The sequence below is a fragment of the Canis lupus genome, chromosome 9, assembly GCF_011100685.1.
Source record: "Canis lupus familiaris isolate Mischka breed German Shepherd chromosome 9, alternate assembly UU_Cfam_GSD_1.0, whole genome shotgun sequence".
NCBI classification, from domain to species: domain Eukaryota; kingdom Metazoa; phylum Chordata; class Mammalia; order Carnivora; family Canidae; genus Canis; species Canis lupus.
Window position 1 is genome coordinate 35,598,018 of NC_049230.1, and position 15,273 is coordinate 35,613,290.

Sequence of the window (15,273 nt, forward strand, 5' to 3'; positions counted from 1 at the left end):
TTATGATAAACAGCATTTTAGCCTGTTGGAAAAGGATGGACTAGACAATAAATGATGATGGGTCAATGAACTATCTCTCAGGATAAAGTATCTATAGTAGTATACTGGTAAATTCAGAACCACAGGCTCTGGGAAACAAAAGAATGAATAGCTGGGATATTAGCCTATTAAGCTATCTCAAGTATATACCAAGTGATATTAAGAGTATGTGTAAAAGCAATTATCATAGTACCCCATACAAATGCTTAGTAAGTTATGTGCGTGTGTGTGTATGTATGTTGCATGATATGTGTATACATGCATGCACAGTGATGTGTTGCTAAATGTTAAAAACTGGCTCCATAAGAAAAAAAATAGTGCCCATACATGCATGCACAGTGATGTGTTGCTAAATATTAAAAGCTGGTTCCATAAGAAAAAAAGTTCTGATTTGTGTTTGCCAATTTCTATTATATAAACACTCCTACTACAGATGATTTCATGCCAATGTAATGTCACTACATCCAGAAGTGGGTACAAATGTACACAACTCATTCTTACTAGCCACTGTGAACTCACTCCTGTACACCACTGAATATTATCCACAGTCATATAGTCAATTATATCCATATATATCCATATAGTCAATTATTTCTGTGTATGCATGAATATGTGTTTACATGAATGTGTGTGTGCATGTGCATGTATACATGTACACAGAACCAAAACACACATAAAAAGACCTAGAAAGATAGCCAATGGATGATGACAGGGTGCGTGCCAGGGGAGCAAATGGTATAGGGTAGAAGGAGAAAAATAAATAGAACTTGTTTTATTAAGTTCATTGACTTCTTCACCTACTGCTTATGTATTTATTGGGTCAAAATAGAATAAATATTATGTTCTCACTAACACTAACATTAAGCTCCAATAGGACGTAAGTAATCAGCTAAATTAGATGTCATATTACACACACACACACACACACACACACACACACACACACACCTTCTAAAAAATATACAACTTACTTTGGCTTCAGTTTCTCCCCTGTGAAGAGTATATAGATGATGGACAGCACTTTGTGATGAAGACCAAGGATGAGTCAGAATTTGGAAAACGTGAAAGTCATGGCCAAGGGTGTCTGTTGTGACTAGAAGCATTCCTGAAGGATACACCAAAAAGAGAGTAAAAATGAAAACAATTATGTACGTGGATGAAATAGTTTCACAAAGAATTCTTTATGTTTTAAAGTATTACCAAAGGAAAAAAATTACCAAAGATGTAAAAAAAAACTTCCCCCAATTAAAAAAAAAAAAAAACATAGCATCTCTTTCCTGTATGAACACAAAACTTTCACTCCACATCAGGATACAAACACAGTGGGGGCACCAGATGTGAAAGTTTTCGGATGTTCCTGTATGACTGTAAGAGAAAGTTTTACAGAGAGTTCACAAGCATTTTAAAACAACAAATCTGATAATAAAAAATGTGAAAATGACTTCTCTCCATGGAACTAAAACCTGCTCTCACTTTTAACCATTTCTCAAAAGCTGAATTTTAAGTTTCAATCTAATAATACCCTATTTAATTCACCAGTTCAAAATGTGCCTCTACCCTGGCATAACATTTACCCAAACTGCCTACAGCATCTCACAGAACAAGTTTTTAATTTTGATGCAATGCTACAGCTAGGAATTCTTTGCCTAATCCATGGTCACAAATATTTTGTTTTCTTGTCAAAACGTCATAGCTTTATATTTTACATAGGTCTATCATTAATTTTGAGTTAATTTTTGTAAGAAGTACAAGGTATCACACAAATTAACTTTTGCAGATGATGTCCAATTGTTCCAGCAAGATTTTTTGAAGAGGCTATTCTTTATCCACTAAATTCTTTATCCTTTATTTTTTATCCATTGTCAACTTCCAACAATCAACTGGCTGCATCTGCATAGTTTTTTTTCTAGAAGTATTATTCTAGTCCATCAATTTCTGCATCTATACTTTCATTAATACCATACTTTCTTGACTACTGTAACTTTATAGTAAATTGTGAAATCAGGTAAGAACCTTTTCAACATTATTTTGGCTATTCCAATTCCTTTCCAAACACAGAATCAGATTTTTTATATAAAAAAATTCCTAGGATTTTTTGGGGGGAGGATTATATTAAGTCTATAAATCAATTTGAGGATGATGGACTTCTTAACAATATTGAGTCTTCAGACCTATGAACACTTCATATTTCTTGGTATGTCTTTGACTTTTTTTTTCTTATTCAGCAAATTGTAAATGTATTTTCTTAGATCCATTATAAATAGTACTCTCTATTTTACATCAATTATCAAGTTTTCTCTGCTGGTATTAGAGATATAAGTGACATCTGTTGTATTCTGCCAGTCCTAGGAAGTGTGGGTTTTGTTTTTGTTTTGTTTTGGCTCTTTGTAGATAACGTGGGATTTTCTTTACAGAGTATCATGGAGTACGTGAGTAGACATATTTCTTCCTTTCCAAACTACATCCCTTTATTTTTTTTTTTTCTTTTTCTTCACTTACTACATTTGCAAAGGAAAACAGGACTGGTGAGAAGCAATATTCATGGGATCCCTGGGTGGCTCAGCGGTTTAGCGCCACCTTCAGCCCGGGGTGTGATCCTGGAGCCAGGGATTGAGTCCCACGTCGGGCTCCCTGCATGGAGCCTGCTTCTCTCTCCGCCTCTCTCTGTGTCTTTCATGAATAAATAAATAAAATCTTAATTTTATGCCTCCCAAATTTTAGGAGAAAGCATTCAATCTTTAAGTATGATGTTAGTTATAGGATTTTTTAAATAAATGCCCTCTATCAAGTTAAAGATGTTCCTTTCTACTCCTTTTTGTTCAGAGTTTTTATAATGAATGAATGTTGAATTTCGTCTACCTGTGAGATGATTATGTGGTTTTTCTTCTTTACTCAGTTAATATGGTGAATTTTTACTAATGAATGATTATCAAATGTTGCATTCCTAGAATAAACTCCACTTGGTCAAAATCCTTTATTATATGCCATCAGATTCAATTAGCTAATGTCTTAAATTTTTCATGATATATTCCTGAGGAATATCTGTTTGTAGGTTTATTTTTTTGCTTGTTTTGTTTGTTTGTTTGTAGGTTTCTAATCAGGTGTATGTCTGTTTTCAGAATCAGGATAAAGCTGGTCCTGTTGTGAAATTTTCCTTATACTCTTATTTTCCTGAATAGATTGAGGGAAACTGCTATTATTTCTTACTTAGATGTTCAGTGGAATTTGCCAGTGAAACCATGTGGGCCTTTTTTGTTGTTGTTGAACACTTTTAAATCTTTTAAATTTCTTTGTAATTTAAATTTTATTACTTTAAAATGGAAAATTTGGGGATTTAATTTTAATGTTCTTCTTGGGTGAATTACAATCTGTAACTCAAGGAAATGGCTTTTATCCTTATCTGTAAGGTCTTTGGTGATATCCACGTTTTCAATGAGATTATCAACAATTTGTCTTCTCTCTTTTTTCTCTTGGTCATTCTACCTAGATGTTTACAAGGAAATCTATCTTGGATGTTACTGGTTTTCCTTTTTTTCTTTTTAATATTTTATTTATTTATTTGAAAGAGGAGAGAGAGAGCATGAGCAAGGAGGGGGGTGCAGAGGGAGAGGGAAAGAGAGAGAGGCAGACTTACCACTGAGCAGCGAGCCCAACATGGGGTTCCATCCCAGGAACTCAGGATCATGACCTGAGCCAAAGGCAGATGCTTAACCTAACCAATTGAGCCATGAAGGAGCCCCTTTTTTCAACTTCCTTAAGGTGGAAGCTTAGGTTACTATTTCAGGAACTTTCTTCTTTTTCAAAGTAAGCATATATTGGTATAAATTTCCGTATAAATCTGCTTTAAAATGGAATGAATTCCAAATTTTTTATACTGTCTTTTGCATTCAGTTCTAAATGTTTTCTAGATATTTCCTCTTTACTCATGGGCTATTTAATATGTTGTTCAGTTTTTCCAAGTATTTGGGTATTTTTCAGGTATCTTCCACATATTTATTTTTAGTTTAATTTCATGATGACGAGGAATATGTTAAACCTTGTTTATATCTGAGACTAGATTGCAGTGCCTGTTCCACATACGTTTGAATACCTGGAGTGTTATAAAGGTCAGTTAAGGGATGCCTGGGTGGCTCAGCAGTTGGGCATCTATCTTTGGCTCAGGGCATGATCCCACGGTCTCGGGATTGAGTCCCACATCATCAGCTCCCTGCATGGAGCCTGCTTCTCCCTCTGCCTCTGTCTCTGCCTCTCTGTGTTTCTCATGAACAAAAAAAATCTTTAAATAAATAAATAAATAAATAAATAAATAAATAAATAAATAAATAATCAGTTAATTCAAGTTTATTGATAGTTGTTAGGATCTTCAATATCCTTACTAACTGGTTGCCTGCTTTCTTGTTCTACCACTGAATAGAACTGAACATCCCCAAGTGTAATTGTGGATACATTTACTTTTTTCACAAAATTTTAGACCCTTTTTTTAAAGCCCATACACATTTACGATTATGAGGACTTATTGGTAAACTCCTTTATCATGATGTACCATTTTAACCCTGGTATTTTCCTTGTTCTGAAGTCTCCTTTTTCCAATACTGATATCATCACTCAGCTTTCTTCTGATTGGTGCATGCAAGGTACATACTTTTGCATTCTTTCACTTTTATAATCAATATAATTGTATTTAAAATGACTGTTTTAGACAATAACTGAGGTCTAATTTGTTGGTTTTTTTTTTAATCCAATTCTGGACTTTTAATTGGTATTTGTAGTAGTTTATCCACATTTAGCCTAACTTACTGGTAGGGTTGAGTTTACAGCTACTGTTATATTATTTTTCATTATTTTTCTGATGGTTTCCTTGTTTTTATTGTCTTAATATCCATTTTCAATTTTTCTATTAGCTTTTTTAAATCTCTCTCTTTATGTTAAGTTTCTGTCAGTTGTTTCAGGAACTATAATACACATATGTAAATTTGTGCATATTTGTTTATATTTTGTCCAGAATTTATATTTGTTTTCTGTGGGAAGAATGGTCTATTAGCTTACTCTGCTAGGCCAAAAGCAGAATCACATTTTTTAACTCTTAAGCCTTTCTCAGTCGAAAATAGAGATGTGAAAGAATATTAAGCATTAGTGGGAAGATAAGGTAGGAATCTGAAATGGAAAGAAAAGTGTGGGATCCCTGGGTGGCGCAACGGTTTGGCACCTGCCTTTGGCCCAGGGCACGATCCTGGAGACCCTGGATCGAATCCCACGTCGGGCTCCCGGTGCATGGAGCCTGCTTCTCCCTCTGCCTGTGTCTCTGCCTCTCTCTCTCTCTCTCTCTCTGTGACTATCATAAATAAATAAAAATTTAAAAAAAGAAAAAGAAAAAGAAAAGTGTATGTGGAAAAAAAAAAGTGTACGTGAGTTTGCTATCTACTTGGCTAATATAAGGAACAGCTCTAGTCACTATGTTAAGCTAAAAAATAAACTTGATGCCAGTGTCCTATTTCTAAGAGACAACATTTTACATAATGAAAAGTGTCATTTATTGAGATCTACTTCAAATGTGTATGGTTTATATAGCCTTGCCTCTCTGTACCTAGCGATGGTGATGAGGTCATTGACATACTTTATATTCTTTCCATATTATTGTTATCCAAACAATAAATTTCTAAGGTTGGGCATGAATGCTTAGTTGTCCTTTTGTGGACAATATTTCTTCACTCCTACTTTTTGCTGAGTTATACTAAGTCTGAATTATTACAATTCTGCTACTCTGTTCTGATTTCACTTTCCCACAACAAAATTATTTTCTGCACAGGAGAAACAATTCAATGGAAATTCTGACAGGAAAATCATGAACTTATAAATTTATGACTCACCTACTGAAGATAAACTTCATTTCTTTTAGAATTATATCAATATTTCACTCATAATAAGCACTCCAATACATGACCCTAATAGTCAAATCAAGATAATTATTGTTTCATATGTGAATGATAATTATAAATGAACATTTTTCTACATGCTCCTAGCTTTTTTTTTTTTTTAAGATTTTATTTATTCATTCATGAGAGAGACACACGGGGAGAGAGAGAGAGGCAGAGACACAGGCAGAGGGAGAAGCAGGATCCATGCAGGGTGCCTTATGTGGGACTTGATCCCCTGACTCCAGAATCACTCTCTGGGCCAAAGGCAGGTGCTAAACCACTGAGCCACCAGGGATCCCTCCATCTAGCTTTTCAAACTGACGTTAACATCTGTCTAGTTCCTAATATGTAAAACAAATTCAGATTTTTTGAGAAATAGGCCACTGAAATTTTATCTTTATTATTTTCTGTGTGTCCTATCTCAAAAGTTTTCTTTTGAGGCACCTAGGTGGCTCAGTCAGTTAAGCAGCTGCCTTCAGCTCAGGTCATGATCTTGGGGTCCTGGGATTGAGTCCCACACGTGGGTTCTCTGCTCAGTGAGGAGTCTGCTTCTCTCTCTGCCTTTGCCCTGACCTGCACTTGCGCTCTCAATCTCTCTCTCTCAAATAAATACAAGCTTTTTTTAAGAAAAGTTTTCTTTTTCTACCTCCCCATGTAAATGTAGCTTCTATAATCCACCAATGAGCTTACCTTTTTTTGACAGATTTTAAAATAGTAAAAAAGAAAGAGTAGAGAGGGAAGGAAGAAATAAATAACTAGGATAGTACTATACAATCGTGCGCTTTCTTTTAATTTATAATTTCCTCTTTTGCACATTCTGTTGGGAGAAATGACAAGCTTTTTTTTTTTTCTAGAAAACAAGTTAAAAAGCTGATACACATAAAAGGAAAAACTCGAACAGAGTAGACTGTGGCTTGAGAACTATTTATGCAGCATCAGAAGACTAAACCAGACTCTAGCCTGGCCATAAACTAAACCCACGCCCCAAATGAGGTGCCAAGCCACAAAAAGCATTTGCGTCATCTGGGAATACAAGGAAAAGAAGGACTTCTAATTATAGGGCCTGGAAGCGGAAGCTTAGAGTGATTAGCTGTTTAGGCGCTGCTGTGTGTTTATCTGGAAGCTTCCTCTCCCTCACTCTCAGCCTCAAGTTTGATAGATGAGCGTTAGCATTAGAGGGTGGGGTCTGAAGCTGCTGATGGTACATGGCGTTCTCCAAAACTTGAGGCAGCTAGAGACTGAACATTAAGGCTTTTGCGGCCTCATAAGAACATAAATCTTTTCAACTGGGCGTCAGCTGGTTAGCCCAAAAGGCAAAATTAAAGAGTAGCAAACCTCCACCGGGCATATGCTATAAAATCTTGGAAACATGAGTAGGTATGTCTTTTTACCAGATCCTATTTATAACACCTCTCTAACTGTATGGTTCTTGATCACGTGCACACATACGAACTGGAAAACAAATTACCAGCTATTCACACTCTCTTCCAAAAAAGAGATGTAAACACTGATATGCTGGGCCAAACAGAAATCATCACAGGAATTCAAAATACACCACTCAGAAAACTATTTTACATTTTGATATAAATTCTTGTGAATTTAGCACTCCTTCATCAATACCTGTACAGATTAAACTTTTAAAATTATTTAATTATCTTTTAAAGTTACTAGTTAAATTTGTAAACATAAAAGCAAAGAAACAGAACCCTAGTACTGATTGAAATCTTTTAGGTCTTCAAATCACATAAAACCACAATAATAGCCTATGAAAGTCTGATTAATAAAATCTTTAAACTGGATGTGAATACTTGAAAACAATGGTCTCAAAATTTCCCTGTGGGCAGCATCAATGTTAGTATATTTCTTAAGCTGCTCGAAGATGTTGAAATCAAACACATTGCTGTATTCTTCTACATTTGTGGCCCCGGATATATTAAGTCTTTCTTAAATTTAAGCTCAAAATTATGGTTAAGAGCACTGAAGTACACACTGTCAAACACACAATGGCATGATTCATTTTATCCCTTCCTAAAGCTGCATATATCCATAACAGATAACCCATTTGTTCCATGTGGGAAAATCTAAAATCAAGAATTGATTTTCTAGCTCACTTATTTAATAACTTACTATTTCTATCTTCCTGCTTTTGTAGGAGTTTCAAGTTAAATGTCCTAACATCTTCATTTGAATAATTAATTTTTCTTTCACTTTGCATCATTTAATATTTAGGATTCTGAAGTTATCTTTGACCATATTTAGTGGGTTTTCATCTTAAATATTCTAATAACCATTATTTTCAAGTCTTTTCATCCATGAGACGTATAGGAAAGTGGTGTGTGTCTATGCATATTTTTATTTTTCCAAGTGGTTGAATATATTTTTGTCAGATGCCAAAATAGTTTTTAAACTTTATTAACCTTTATTGCTATATATTTTATAATAAATGTACTCATTTTAATACAGCTTGATGAGTCTGACAAATTTATACACCTATGCTACTGGCATCATCAAAATAGAGCACATGTGAAAAAATTCCCTTTGTATCCATCCCCTCCCTATTGCGGGGCCTCACACAACAACTGATTGGCTTTCTATCATTATGAATTGATATTGCCTACTTCAGAATTTCATATAAATGGATTTGCACAGTATCTTGTTAAACCTACTGCTGTGACTAACAGTACTATATTCATTTATTTGTTATTACTGGGCAGTATTCCATTATATAGATATATGATAATTTATATAACCATTCAGTTATTTCTAGTTTTTGACTATTGTGAAACAAACTCCTAGTAATATTTAAGAACAAGTTTCTGTGTGAACGTATGTTTTTATTTTTCCTATGTGAATATTTAGGAGTAGAACTGCTGGCTCATATGTATATTTTAACTTGATTTAAAAAAAAACTGAAAATGTTTATCCAAAATGGTGTATTATTTTAACTTTCCCATGAGCTCCATAACTCATTAGCATTTGTTACTATCAGTGCTCTAAAATTTTAATCACTTCAGTGAGTATTTGGTGATTTCTTATAGTTTTAGTATGCCATATTCCTTGGTGATCAGTGATGTTGATCAGCTTTTCATGTATTAAATAGCTATTTGCATATTTTCTTTTGTGACATGATTGTTCATATCTTTTGCCCATTTTTTTTCTTTTGCCCATTTTTAATTGTTTTCTCTTTTCCTTAATATATATTTATGTATATGATATATGACTATATACTTATGTGATATTTTCTCCCAGTTCATGGTATCCCACTTCATTTTCTTAACCATATCTTTCCCCAGGTCCTTAATTTAATAAAGGCTAATTTTATGGTTTGTTTTGAGCTTTTAAATTAAGTCTGTGATCAGACTCAATTTTTGTGTATGGTGTTTAGTAAAAGTTTATTTTTTCCCAAGTAGGTATCCTAGTTTTTCTAGCACCATTTGCTGACACAATACTATCCACGTTGAACTACTTACTATTTTGATCAAATATCAAGTGACCATGTGCATGTGATCAATTTCTGGATTGTATTCCATCCATCTATAACTATATTTGCCCCAAGACATACGTTCTAGGTTACTATATATTTAGAGTAGATCACTGACCTTTTTCCAGATTGATTTGACTATTGTAGATCCTTCGAATTTCTATATAATTTTAGAATAGGCTTGTGTTGATTACTTTTGGTTTAACCATTCACTTTTAATAAAGTTAACCATTAGTGGACAATATATTTTTTTATTTATTCATGAGAGACACACAGGGAGAGGTAGAGACACACAGGCAGAGGGAGAAGCTGGCTCCCCACAGGGACCCCAATGTGGGACTCAATCTCGGAACACCGGGATCACGCCTTGAGCCAAAGGCAGACACTCAACCACCAAGCCACCCAGGCATCCCCATTAATGGACAACATTAACACAAAACACTAATAGGATGTCAAGGCATATAGTGATTAAATACTTTTATAAAAATATAATTTTCTTTCATAACTGAATGATTTTTCTTACCTGATCATATTGTACTATCACAACAAAGAGGGTCACTACAATGGCAAAAATACAAAATTCTTAGATGAAGTAGAAGAACTGGGAAGATAAGGAAGTATGGTTTGGGAAGATTAATTTGACTCCCAACTTTATTCAAGAAAATAGCATATCAAAAATTTCAAAGTTTTATAACTCAGAGGGCCTTAGAAATAGTATGCCTGACTTTAATTAACAGATATAATTACTGAAACCCACAGACAGTGAAAAAAATTTAAGAGTCTAAAAAGTGTTAGCTTATGTTGTCTCTTAGTAGTAGCTTATGTTGTCTATTACTGTCCTCAAAGAAAAATATATAAACACAGATACACACATACAACTATCACAATCACTGCTAAAAGTTCATAATAAAATACATTTCAAATGGAGGTTAACAGGAATTTGGTAGAGGAGAAGAAAGTGAAATATGAAAAGCAGAAGACAGAAGAAGTAAAGAGAATATGATGCAGATCAGTCTGCCTGGAACAGATATTTTATGTATTAGGTACTATAAAATATAATTTGAAAGGTAAATTTGGAAATTAGGTATTTCCAAAGGAATGCCATTCAAGGTACTTCAGAGATGTATAAAACAGAACTTTTTAATTTTGGGGGTAGAGCTAATACAGGTGCATGTGTGTCTGTGCACCAAGCTATACATTTAACATTTATGCAATCCACATTATATAAGCTACAGTCCAATAAAAATGAGGACAAACCAAAACAAAAATAAGGGTAAGAGAACAAGATAATATAGGTGGTTTTATAGAGAGTGGATGACTGGAGAGAGAGAAAAGACAAATGCTAAACAGAGCAGTTAAAAAGTTAAAATCTTACCCCTATGCAAATGGAGGCGGGTACAATAAAACCTAAAAACATAGCAGCCAGAGAGGGATCCAAAAGAAATACAGATACATGGTGAGGGGTTAAGAAAGAGGTCAATGAGTCTCAGATGTGCAGCTTGACCAAATGGGTGGTCAAAGCACCATGAATCATGTATTCCAGAGCATACGTAAGACACTCTTAACAGATTTCACTCAAGGTTCTAGCAGGGGAGATCAGAAACTATGTAACAAATAATTATTAGATAAAAATTTTAAATGTTCATCATTTAGCATTTTTATTTTGAGTATATTTGCAAATATATGGAATACTGGCAAATTACCAAGTATCTCTGGAAATTAGATTTCATTACCTATCTGCACTATTTCAAACCATGACTCCTTAATTACATTTCTGAAAGTATTTCTAAGAACAACCACTGACATACAACAAAGATTACTGGGCAAGCAGGCATTCTTTGCACAACCTCCTCTATATATCTTTATCTATATAGATAGGTGTAATGGCTTCTTAGCCCATCAGAAAAATATGATTTGTAGGGCACTAGGGTGGCTCAGTTTGTTAAGGGTCAAACTTTTGATTGCAGCTCAGCTCATGATCTCGGGGTAGTGAGACCTAGTCCCGTGTCAGGCTCTGCTTGAGATTCTTTCCCTCTCCCTCTGCTCCTCCCTCTGTTCTTTCTTTCTCTCAAATAAATAAGTAAATATCTTTAAAAAAAGAAAAAAGGATCTGACTTGAAAAAAAGAAACCAGGCAGCCCAGGTGGCTCAGTGGTTTAACATCGCCTTCAGCCCAGGGCATGATCCTGGGGACCTAGGATTAAGTCCCACGTTGGGCTCCCTGCATGGAGCCTGCTTCTCCCTCTGCCTGTGTCTCTGCCACTCTCTGTGTGTGTCTCTCATGAATAAATGAATACAATCTTTAAAAAAAAAAAAAAAAGAAACCAAAAGTAGTAACAACCATCAAAAAGTTCCCACAAGACAATCAAAACATGAAAAACCAAAAAATTAGTTCATTTTAAATTAAATAATAATTTTATTTTCTTCTATACTGTTGATACTTTAAAGACTTTGTAACACTCATTATTATATTAATTCTGAATACTGATACAGACTATCATTTTTACATGTTCCTTTTCATCCTCCATTCCTGTACCCCAGTCCGTATTCCCATCCCTTCCTACCATTAGACCTACTCTAGTGGATGCAATGTATATGTCCTTGGAAATATGTGTCCTTGAGAAATATTTGCACTGTTGTCAGAGTAATGTTCAAAATAATTAACATATGGCAAGAGTACAGACAAATCTGAATGAGAACACTGAAATAAGTCTGAACCCAGGGGAGGGCCAGAGCATTGTAGAGGAGAGGACACGGAAAGGAACCACAAATATTCATGTACTTCACTACTTAACAACCAGTGAAATTGTCCTGATAAGCAAAAGTTTAATTCACCCTTGGTTACTTTGCATGTATGTACTTGGCTATAGATAATCTTCTTTACCTTCTTCAAAATTTAATACTGGGTTTCTACTGTTATAGTTACATCTGTTACAGGTAGGTATGTGTGTGTGTGTGTGTATTTACTTCACATTTTATATAACATGCCAATGTATGTATTCACATCTTTCATTAGTTCATTTAGTGCTACTTGAACACTTTTGCTTAATTAACTAGAAATACTATGGCAATCATAGTGGGGAAGGAGAAAGGATCTTCCTTAAATGGATATCCAGGACCTGGGGCTACATTAGGACTTTCATGGGCTTTGGTCATTTTTGCCTTTATGGGTGCCCCAGTTCAATGAAAAAATATTTAAAATTATATTTCATGATTACAGTTGCTGGTTTTAAACATATATTTAAGTATTCCAATATCTTAAAAGCTTACATATTTTTTGCTTTAAAAGGAACTAAACATTTTGGTGGGACCACAATACTAGCATGGGCTCACCTACTTGTACTTTACAGTAAGTCAAACCTGCAAAGTTACCTCTGACTCTCATACAAGTCCTGTGCCATAATGAACATAGAGCAAAGAGAACAAATTCTTCGGGGAGTAATACATTACATGAGTAAAACACATCATTTTACGAGATGACAATAGGGGAGAGTAACTACAAACCTAGAAAGGAAACATCCCCTTCTTTGAGGGGAAAAACAAGCAATAAACTCTTTAAGTTGCCTTTGCATTGTTAGTGATATAGTGTGACTGGTAGTAATAAACCAGAAACTGTCAGATGAGAGGAAAAATCTGAAGCCATATAATTCTGTAAGTCTGTGAGGCATTATAGATGTTAACAAAAATCAAGACAATGTATTTTTCTGACTACTCACTGTGATCAATGGGAAAAACTCTAAAAAAAAAAAAAAAATCCAACCTAAACTTTTTTAATGATTAATCCAAGACCACCATCACCTTTCAATATACAGCATTTAATTAACCAGAAAAATCTCAAGTCTGTTAAAGATGCAGTCAAGCATCCAAAGAGGTACATGTTTAATCTACTTTACTACAGAACCAACATTCATTTTCCTCTTATTAATGGATGGAAAAGCAATTTCCCTGCCAAGGAAGGGCAATTATTTAAAATGTAGATGTGCTGTACTTCACAGCTCTCAGCTACTCAGCTGGCAGAAATAACGCCTCTGGAAAACAGATCAATTATTTACCAAATTAAAGACAACAGGTCTGTTTTAGAAATTCAGGCTTACTGCAGAGAGTTGAGTATTCCTTTTTCCTGTTTCTAATTTCCAATTTAAATAATAAAAAAGACTTGTCTTCTTTTATGTCAAAGACAATATGCTTAATAATATGCCAATCTTAGTTACAAAAATACAATACAGTTTCCACAAGATATTTTTAATATATGTTATATATTTCAATCTTAAGTATATGTGATGTTTCTTCATTTAATACAATTTGCCATTAGAGATCACTCCCAGAATTTAGGAAAAAAGTAAATTCTTGTTAAAAACTTAAATGAGAAATAACTTGGATTTATTTAACAAATGAGTAATTACATTGAATTAATGCCTATCTCTGCCCTGCCATAGTTTTTCCATGATTATAATGATAGAAAAAATAATTATTTAGTGTATACTTACTTACCATCAACTATGTGAAAATTACCAGACTAATAATAATTAATACCCGGGGACAAAGTAAAAGCTTACCTCTAGCAGAAAACATGTTGAAAGGATACCCTTGATAGGTATAAATAAATTTAAACTGGATGAGGGAGGTTAATAATAATTATAATAGCAATGATAAAAACAAATTTTGTGGGCAGCCCGGGTGGCTCAGCGGTTTAGCACCGCCTTCAGCCCAGGGCCTGATCCTGGAGACCCAGGATCTAGCTCCATGTCGGGCTCCCTGCGTAGAGCCTGCTTCTCCCTCTGCCTGTGTCTCTGACTCATTCTCTCTGTGTCTCTCATGAATAAATAAATAAAATCTTTTTAAAAATTTTTTTGTGAGGCCTCACTATGTTTTTGGTATTGTTTTAGGCATCATTATCACCCCTCATTTCATTGATGAGAAAACTGAAGTACTGGGGGTGATCTAAGCAGATTAAGTAACTTGCCCAATTAAGTGGCAAGGTAAAGGGAAGGCTGACATTTTATTCAGAGTCAGGCAGGTCTTTACAAAGAGATAAATAGGAGTTATCCAGGTAAAAGAGGATTTCAGGCAGAGGAAAAATGACGTAACATGTTTAGGAGCTGAAAAATAGTGTGGCTAAATGTTGGAGGGAGAAGGTAGGACAGTAAAATTGTGCCAGGCTATACTTTTGGACAGCACAGTATAAGATGATGTATCATTAACAATGATATATCAAATGTATCATTATCTTTTAACATTTCTTGCAAAATATCTGAGTATCTTAAAATAGAAGTAAACACATGGAAAAAGTATGATACAACAATCATAAACAGAATAACCTAGAATTGGGCTGTGACCAAATAAGGTTTTGTAAAAACTAAAAGTAACTGAATGATTTTTAAATGTACTGTTATGAACTGAATATTTGTGCAGCCCCCAAATTCCTATATTGAAACTCTAAAAACCAGGGCTATATTTGGAGATGGGGCCTTAAAGGAAGTAATTAAGTTTTAAATCAGGTCATAGAGTAAGAACCTGACCTGATATAATTAGTGTACTTTTAAGAAGAGACATCACAAACCCTCGTACACTATTGGTGGGATTGTAAATTGATGCAACCACTGAGGAAAATAATATGGAAGTTCCTCAAAAAATTAATAATAGAATAACCATATCATATATATGCATCCCTATGTTTAGTGCAGTATTATTTATAGTAGTCAAGATATGGAAGCAACTGAAGTGTCCATTGATAGATATGTGAATGGATAAAGATGTTATATATATTTATATATAAAATAAGGGATATTACTCAGCTATAAAAAAGAATGAGATTTTGCCATTTACAACATGGATGGAG

General features: G+C 34.3%; 1 protein-coding gene across 11 annotated transcripts in view; it reads right to left on the reverse strand.

The window, feature by feature from the left end:
- The window catches only part of BCAS3 (BCAS3 microtubule associated cell migration factor), a 591,905-nt gene that overhangs the window by 378,718 nt on the left and 197,914 nt on the right, over positions 1-15,273 (reverse strand). For all 11 annotated transcript variants that reach the window (XR_005364629.1, XM_038547981.1, XM_038547978.1 and 8 more), the window contains exon 14: positions 1,011-1,144. Coding sequence is in view for 10 of the 11 variants with exons in the window: in XM_038547981.1 (XP_038403909.1) it covers positions 1,011-1,144 (134 nt within the window). In the remaining variant the exon portion in view is untranslated. The remainder of the gene's footprint in view (positions 1-1,010; positions 1,145-15,273) is intronic.